The following is a 7,955-nucleotide window of genomic DNA, read 5'->3' as shown; positions in this document are numbered from 1 at the left end:
ATTATATACACAACTCAAGTAATATTTCGTAGTAATATTATATTTCGAACGGCTGAAGCCGAAAAAATCACGAGTTTTCGCAACATCTTATCGCTGAAGATGCAAAACGCGGCGGCGACGGGAGAAGGACTCACCCACGTTCATGTGCGCAAGTGGCGAAAAGAGCTCAAGCATGTCGGCCCTGGTGGCCACTTAGAAGTTCTGGCATGGATCCCTGTGGTACCTACCCCCACTCCTGCTCTTCAGTCTAGTCTCCAGCACAACGTCGACACTGCTGGTAAGTCGTCGGCGGTGGTGAAGAAGGCGCAGTTCAACACCCGCAAACGAACAGCTCCTATCGACGGCGCTGCAGCCCGGATGACGCGCAGTCTGCGGCACAACACACCCAGTGGATCTGAACTGTGGGGCCAACTTCCATCGAACTCGGTGCGACCGCCCGTGCGAAAAGAAGAAAAGAAGGCCGGGGATGACGACAATCCATCCGATGCCGCATCTGGTCGCCCTGCTTCAAATGACACAGCATCCGAACCCCAAGGAAGCATCGAGCACGTGTCCGACCCGTCACCAGCGCCGACAGAGGAAGGTGTCGTGAAGCACGAGTACAGCTTTGCCGACGACGACGACGACGACGACGAAGGTTACATCTCTCCCCTTTCGTCTCCTGATGTCGCGTCCCCATCTCCCGTTGCATCCCCCGACACGTCGTAATCGAAAAGAACGTATATGCACGATCGATTACCCTACGAGTTTCTTGGCTAATCGCGTCAGCATCTTGGTCTCTTCCGACTACATATGTCATGTTAGCATAGCGCACCAACCACATAGACAACGACTCACAGGCTCTGCGTGCCGTGGGTTGTGGCGATACAAGTACTTGGCGAGGTAGTCGAGTGGCTTGATGGTGAGCGCGTTCTCCCCTCGGCCTTTTCGCGTCTGGACCTCTTCTTCTGCCCGGAGTAGACTGGTCAAAGCTATGCAGTGGTCGTGTACATCATGAAGGCGTTAGGAGGAAGATGAGTACCTGGCACGAGGCACGGCAGGAGGTGTTGGATCAGGTACTGCCGGTCGTGCTGGTCGGCGGTTGTGGGCGCCGACGCGACGATCGATTCAAAGAACGCTTGCGATAACGCCTCGTCGCGCTCCGGCCCCGTCGACATGATGATGATGCTAAAGCGTCGTGCTGGTTATCCGTTTCCACGTAACCGAAATGTAACCGTCCAGTGCAATGTTCAGTGTTGAACTTGAAGCCATAAGCCAGAGAAGTACCAATATATACGCAAAAGTGCAGCCAGATACATGCACATCTCCGCCATCCATACTAGCCAAGTCCTTCATTTCCCAAGCTACAGTCGAGAATGTACTCAAGCGAATGTGGCAGTACACACCATGCATCCCAAGACGCATCACTGGTAGCATTCCCATCATGACCTGGCTCACGTCGGTGCCAGCTCCCACCATCTCAACAACCTCATAACGTGCCGATACATCACATACTGTATCCCAGGCTGGGATACAGTGCCAACAACCTGAGTGTGATAGAACACACTGCCACACACTATGGCCTCCTCTATCCACCACGTTCGTAGATAGATTACAGACTAGTGTGTCATGTATCATGGTGTTTCTACTTTTTGCGTCCTCGCTTGGCGGCGGCAGTTCCCTTGGCCTTGGCCGCTTTCTTGTCGTCGGCCTTTCGCTTCAATTTCGAGTCAGATGACGGCAACACCGTGAAGAAGCTCTCCATGCGCTGCTGGGAGTGCGATGTTTTGGCTTTTTTGAGCTTTTCAATAGCGTTCATGACACGGTCGAGGCTGAATCCGTGCTTATCGACAAGGAATTGGCGCAGATCATCCACGTTCGGGTCCTTCCACTTGATGTCCACGTCCGCCATGTCGATCACGTCTGGCTCGAGGAACATGGCGCGCGCTTGCTTGTAGATGGCGTCTTCGCCGAGCCATTCGTCTGGCACTGTGATCTACACATCGTCACACATCGTCGTCACAGCTTTAAAACCAAGATATACGAGTCGTGTATATACAGTATGTACGTAGTACCCCTTTGCTTGGATGGGCTTGCAAGTGGGTGACATAGTTTTCGATAGATTTGTGCTCCTTGATCGCAGACAAGGCTTTCTTGGGGCCGACGCCGCGGATGGAATCGCAATAGTCACACCCGCACAAGATGCATAAGTCGACAAACTAGATCGAGTCATCGAATAAGAGATCGAGGTTGCGACGACGTGTTGGGGGTGGTGGTGGTGGTCGAAGACGTACTTGTTCGTAGCTGAGTTCGAGTTCGGCCAACACCTTATCGAGTTTGATTTCCAGAATCGGCAGCTTGCGACTGGCGGCGATGGTCAGCCGACGAAAGAGCACCGGCGTGCCAAACGTCATCACGTCCATGTCTTCCGTGCCCGAGGCAAACACCTTGTTGTGCTTGGCCAGCGCGGCACACGTCGCTTCGGCTTCGCACGGGGCGTTGATGAATGGCACCCCCATTAAACTACGGTCATGGGCATCCGTCAGATGCAACTTTGACGAGATTAGCATGACGTACGCGAGAAGTTCCTTGCAGTCGTTGTTGTGTTGGGGCGTGGCACGGACCAAGCGCTTGTTGAACTTTTCAATGTCCTCGACGTTGCCTTCTTCGGTCGCGGTCTTCAAGTTGTCTAGAAGTAGGAGAAGTTTGGATCACTTCATCGTCGTCATCATGGTGTGACTCGGTCGTAGTACCCTGCGCAGTCTGTCGCCGCTCCGTGCGCTTGGCCAGTTCACCGCCTTTCATCACGGGCGGCTTCCCGTCGAACACGTACACAGGCTTGAGTCCATTCTCCATCAAGCGAATCGTTCGATTGAACATGCCTTGGATGTGGGACGTGACGTCGCCCGCGTCGTTTGTGAGCATTTGGGCGGCGCCGCCGTGCTCGCCGTTGCTTCGCACGGCCACTAAGAACTGGTACAGCGCCATACTGGCATCAATGGCCACACTCCGTCCGCTCAATGCAGACATCTGGAGCTCCTTCACGCAGCCTGGTGCTTCGTCCGTCAATAGCTTCATCAGCCCTTTGATCCCCATGGTCGTGGATGTGGTAAGTTCCGCTGTGAATGTGAAAATGGAGCCAAAATAGCACTTGCTTTCCCGGCAAATTAAACCTCTTTTAATGAATACGATATAAAAATACAGAGACCACCAAAACGGTATTGTATTTTCAACTTCACTGGTGCATGGCCCTTGGATGTCGTCGTCGTCGCGTGTAGAGACCTTGGAGGACTCCGACCCGGAGGTGATTGTCATTCACGAAGATGACAGCGAAGACGATGAGTGCTTTGACATGTCCAACCCGATGGCGCATGTGAAAAAGGACCCTTCACCGCCGCAAGCCGCAACCAAGTCTGCTGGTGCGCAGGGCAAGGTGGTGCAGCAGACGCGAAAGCAGGCCAAGGCTATCAAGTCGAAGACAGACAACACGTCTCCAAGTCAGCCGACAGATCCCTTGACAAAGGCCAAGCCTAGTGTCGCAACTGGTAGCGCTTCGGCTACACTCTCGCCCTCACATTCGGCCAAGAAACCAGGCAACACCAACAATGGCGGACCAGCGCTCCGATCCCCATTATCTGAATCCGACTTGGACGAGTCGTTCGTGTCGGTACAAAAGGTTATTGCGTCGACTTCGTCCACCGAGTCGTCCGACGTCGACGAAACGCTTCCCGTGAACCGCACGTCGATCACGTTGTCAAAGTGGGCGAGTCGGTTCCTCGCGCCGCGCGCGCCGGCCGCGTTGGTCGAAGACGTCGACTTGCAACCGATGCAGGACTTCATCTTGGACGACTTTGGCACGCGCTTCCGTGGCGACACTACCACCTCGGACCACGAACATGACGAGCATGCAGAGGCCTCGGACGGCGACGAGTCGTCCAGAACACTGGCCGTGGGCGCGCCCATTGTGCAGAAATCTCCCCCGCTAGGCCGCCCGGACAAGCCGAACGCCCCGCCGCCTGGAAACGCATCCCGGCCGAGACCCGAGTCACGGTACTTCAAGAAGGACCTGACCACCAAATGCTTCAACTGCGGCGAGATCGGCCACATGTCCAACGCGTGCGTCAACTCGACCGTGCTGCGTCCATGCTTTATGTGCGGCTACAGAAACCACAAATCGAACGAGTGCCCGCACTTGCTTTGCCATCGATGCCACGAACCTGGACACGAACTTCGGGTGCGTCGCATACAGTAGTAGTACAAACTGTCACTCACCCCAGATGTCCTCGTCATGCCAAACATCGTGTGTGTAGAACTGCCCCAATGGTCGACAGAACGTCAGCTTTTGCGCCACTTGCGGCGCATCCGACCACATCAGCCGAGTACGACACAGTGTAACCACCTAGCTCGTAATGAGACTTACGCGATTGTCGTTAGGAATGTCCCCCTCGACTTAGCGACGTCAAGTATGTGCGATGCATGGTGTGCTTTGAACGCGGCCATCTCGTACGGATTAATCAATCTAATTCATTGCTCGCGAATGACATGTCCTCATCATAATGATCAAATAGACCTGTGTGCCGCACTCGCGACCTGCAAACAAGCGTATTTATTGCCCCCAGTGCTGTGGCCCACATCCCCACGAGGTACGAACGATATCATTGTAATTGTACGTGGTTTGTAAATATATATATATATATATATATTATGTATCGATCGAGTCGCGTAATGTTTTCCACTGTTAAAATTTGTACTATAATAGTATTGTGCTTTCGAGTGAAATTTCGTGTTGTGGCGTGGTTTCTCGTTGGAATTTAAATCGATTTGATTGGCTACCTCAGATGAGCTCAAAATTATTAGCCAATCAAAACCTTCTCAATGAAATTCAACCAATCAGATTGATTGTGGATCGGTTTGGCCCTCCCCAAATTTGTATCAAATTGACAATATTTGGGGTGGTTTTCTTTTTTGTGATCGAAAATTCTGTTTTTCGAATCTTACGGTTGATTGGTCCATTTTTGATGGGTGGTTGTTGTCATGTAGGAATGCTATGGAGGAGGACGAGGACATCGCGGCCGGTCGTCGTACGAAGACAGGTCGGCCAGGCCTCGATACAACGAAGACAACGGACGACGTCGAGACAACCTGCCTGCTTTGAGCAACAAGACGTGCTACAACTGCAACAACACGGGCCACATCGCCTCCAATTGCCCCACGAGCAAGCCTCGCGGGGTCAAGCACCAGAGGTACCGTAAGCAGCTTGTTCCCCTTGAGATAGTACGGGGTTGTGATGCGATTGATCGGTAGGTTTGAAAGCACCAACGATACTACGAACTACAGCAGTAAACGACAGCGTGTGGACGACAACCACCACGACAATCAATCGTATGCGAGAACGCACTTCGCGCGGCGTTGATCGGCGGAGGTCTAAGACGTCCATGTAGGCTCAACGATGTACATTTACAGGGAGAAACATGCAGGGTAACCTCTATTAGTACAAAGATGGAAATTCGATCATCCGGGGGTTATCCGGATGAATGGATGATTAACCGGAGGATTGACGGAAGAGAAATGATGTACCCAGCGATCGAGCGAGCTAGGGAGCAGTTCCTCCAGCGCGGATGTCGGGGCCAAGTGTCCACTGGCCGTGAAAGCGGCAATCCGCCAACAGCGCCCCCCCTAATGCTGTCTTCATCGTCCAGGACAACGAGAACCCCCTTCATGTATGGCGAACAGTCGTTGACCACACTCGGGGAGTGTCTCGAGCGCGATTTGCAAGGGCTGCATGCCGCGACCACAACCTCCCTATGCGAAGTGGAAGCAATGTTTGGCGAGCTTGTGTCGATGATGGCCCAGTCGCCCCGAACTTCCATTGCATTGCATTGGCCCGATGGAAAAGCTAACGCAAACCAACGCTCCCTTCCGACCGACGCTTCCACGACGGTAGCAGTTAACGACAAGGCAACATGCACATCGAGCAATCAATTGGAGACCAAGGCGACCCAGACGTCGGAACCACAAGTGGCATGCGTGTCGACTGTGGATCTCACGCACATCAACCTCCAAATAAGTCTCGAGCAGTGCTTGTCCCGGCAGTTGCGGCGCAACAAACTTAGCGCATTGGGTGAACGCATGAAGTTACGCTGCGTGGTGCTTACCTGGAGAAAGGTTCAACTTAGTCGAATGCAATGGGCAGATCGCGCCGCAGCTGCATGCGCCGCGGTAGCCTGTCCAACAGAAGAAGACACTTGGATGCATGAGATACGTGAAAGGGACGGCAAGTATGGAATGGCGAAGGCCGCGCATGCCCGACGGACATGTCGCCGGGTGTTAATTGCATGGTTTCGCATTTTGGCGGGACGAAAGGCCGAAGGGTTTTGTTAAGTACGTGTTCGCACTTAATCCAACACACGAAACAGCCCGATGATTGGCTAGCAAAACCAATCGACATTTGACACCATCATGGCAGACTCGATCGATGCGATCGATGGCGGCGACGACACCCGCCGCAATATCGTGGACAACGACCCACAGATAGAGGTGACGGATCAGGCAGGAAACGACAATACAGCATCCGAAGCCTCCGCATTCGCCGATGAGGCCCCGAAAATCGGGAAAACACAACTGCGACGTCTTAAACGCGAACAGATTTGGACCGCTGTGAAGGAGAAGAAACGATTGAAGAAGGAGGAGAAGAAGGCGTTGCGTCCTGCTGTCGAGCAACCTGTTTTGGACATGAGCGACGCGGCGGTGCTCGTGCGGAAAGAACGGTCGATTCTCAAACGCGAGAGTTTCCTCATGCGTGCGAATGAAGGGTCGACGATCGTCATCGATTGCGGGTTCGAAGAGGACATGACGAGTCGGGAGAAGAAGTCGTTGTCGCAGCAAATCATGTACGTATGTGTTGTCTACCCCTCCCATCTCACTGCATCTCTCATTTTTGCCGGGCGGCAGGTTTTCGTACGGCGTCAACAAGCGCAGCGACACGCCAGCGACCATGTTCTTGACGTCCCTGACGGGTGAAACCGAAGCCAACTTGGTGAAAATCGGTGGGTTTGGCACGTGGCTCGGCGTACGTTCCTTCTTTCGATCCATCCTGCACAAGAATGTGAATCGTCATGCGCTCGTCCCAGTAGTGCAGCGCCACGCCCAAGTCATACATGGACGTGTTCAAGAAGGAAAGCCTCGTCTACTTGACGGCTGATTCCCCCAACGTGATCAACGACCTCCAATCCGACAAGGCACGACCGACCTGTCGATCTATGATGGATAATTCACTGTTGACAATGTGATATTGCCTTTCTTTTACCCAAAATTTGGACTTTTTTGCTGATTCTTTGCCAAATCTATCAATCGATTCTTTGACTTTTGTATGTGAAGATCGTTGCCTTTCTTTTACCCAAAATTTGGTTGACTTTTGTGTGAATTCTCCAAATCTATATCATCAATCGATTCTTTGTACTGACTTTTGTATGTGAAGATCGTACAAAGTTCAATCGAACACTAATTCGGTGTTGACTTGGTCGAAGAATGAATCTGATTGGGTACTTGATGAGTATTGTGGGTTTTGATTGGTCGATCATCGATTGTCTGCTGATTTGGTGATCGATTGAGCACCGAAACACTCCAATTTTGAATGTATCGACTTGACGTAGGTATACATCATTGGCGGGATTGTCGACCGCAATCGATTGAAAGGCGCAACGTTCGACAAAGCAGTGGCCCAGGGCATTCAGACTGCCAAGTTGCCTCTGGACAAGGTCCTCGACATGGGTCAAGCCACAAGGGTGCTCACAGTGAACCACGGTACAGAGAGAGTCAGTCCTATGGAGAAAGGGGGCAATCTGCTCATGTTGTTTGTGATGATAGTGTTTCAGATCTTGGTCGACTACTCCAACGTGCGCGACTGGACCCAAGCGACGTTGAGTGCGCTCCCAGGTCGAAAACGAGCTACGCCCAAAGCATAAGCAGCACCCAAC

The 7,955-nt window shown here is 52.6% G+C and overlaps 6 protein-coding genes across 6 annotated transcripts; 4 read left to right on the top strand and 2 right to left on the bottom strand.

Moving 5' to 3' along the window:
* Window positions 1–71: 71 nt before the first annotated feature.
* On the top strand, window positions 72–708 carry H257_13634 (hypothetical protein; the record flags this gene model as incomplete). The annotated part of the gene is made up of 1 exon (XM_009841215.1): window positions 72–708. The coding sequence occupies exon 1, from the start codon at window positions 100–102 to the stop codon at window positions 706–708; it is 609 nt and encodes a 202-aa protein (XP_009839517.1). The 5' UTR covers window positions 72–99.
* H257_13633 (hypothetical protein) lies at window positions 613–1,195 on the bottom strand. Its single transcript, XM_009841214.1, has 3 exons — window positions 1,022–1,195; window positions 838–971; window positions 613–786 (listed from the first exon to the last, which is right to left on the bottom strand). Exons 1-3 carry the CDS (start codon window positions 1,155–1,157, stop codon window positions 736–738), a joined length of 321 nt encoding a protein of 106 aa, XP_009839516.1. The 5' UTR covers window positions 1,158–1,195; the 3' UTR covers window positions 613–735.
* A 363-nt stretch (window positions 1,196–1,558) lies between these two features.
* Window positions 1,559–3,099, bottom strand: H257_13632 (hypothetical protein). The gene is made up of 5 exons (XM_009841213.1): window positions 2,733–3,099; window positions 2,557–2,668; window positions 2,274–2,502; window positions 2,055–2,198; window positions 1,559–1,975 (listed from the first exon to the last, which is right to left on the bottom strand). Exons 1-5 carry the CDS (start codon window positions 3,073–3,075, stop codon window positions 1,625–1,627), a joined length of 1,179 nt encoding a protein of 392 aa, XP_009839515.1. The 5' UTR covers window positions 3,076–3,099; the 3' UTR covers window positions 1,559–1,624.
* Window positions 3,100–3,235: 136 nt separating this feature from the next.
* On the top strand, window positions 3,236–5,392 carry H257_13631 (hypothetical protein; the record flags this gene model as incomplete). The annotated part of the gene is made up of 6 exons (XM_009841212.1): window positions 3,236–4,213; window positions 4,290–4,358; window positions 4,414–4,482; window positions 4,548–4,622; window positions 5,020–5,222; window positions 5,284–5,392. The coding sequence occupies 6 exons, from the start codon at window positions 3,236–3,238 to the stop codon at window positions 5,390–5,392; spliced, it is 1,503 nt and encodes a 500-aa protein (XP_009839514.1).
* A 155-nt stretch (window positions 5,393–5,547) lies between these two features.
* Window positions 5,548–6,360, top strand: H257_13630 (hypothetical protein; the record flags this gene model as incomplete). The annotated part of the gene is made up of 1 exon (XM_009841211.1): window positions 5,548–6,360. The coding sequence occupies one exon, from the start codon at window positions 5,548–5,550 to the stop codon at window positions 6,358–6,360; it is 813 nt and encodes a 270-aa protein (XP_009839513.1).
* A 78-nt stretch (window positions 6,361–6,438) lies between these two features.
* On the top strand, window positions 6,439–7,943 carry H257_13629 (hypothetical protein; the record flags this gene model as incomplete). Its single annotated transcript, XM_009841210.1, has 5 exons — window positions 6,439–6,869; window positions 6,931–7,048; window positions 7,113–7,217; window positions 7,632–7,782; window positions 7,846–7,943. The coding sequence occupies 5 exons, from the start codon at window positions 6,439–6,441 to the stop codon at window positions 7,941–7,943; spliced, it is 903 nt and encodes a 300-aa protein (XP_009839512.1).
* Window positions 7,944–7,955: the final 12 nt, after the last annotated feature.

The sequence above is a fragment of the Aphanomyces astaci genome (assembly GCF_000520075.1).
Source record: "Aphanomyces astaci strain APO3 unplaced genomic scaffold supercont1.50, whole genome shotgun sequence".
In the NCBI taxonomy this organism is placed as follows: Eukaryota; Oomycota; class Saprolegniomycetes; order Saprolegniales; family Verrucalvaceae; genus Aphanomyces; species Aphanomyces astaci.
This window is presented reverse-complemented; position numbering and strand designations above follow the sequence as displayed.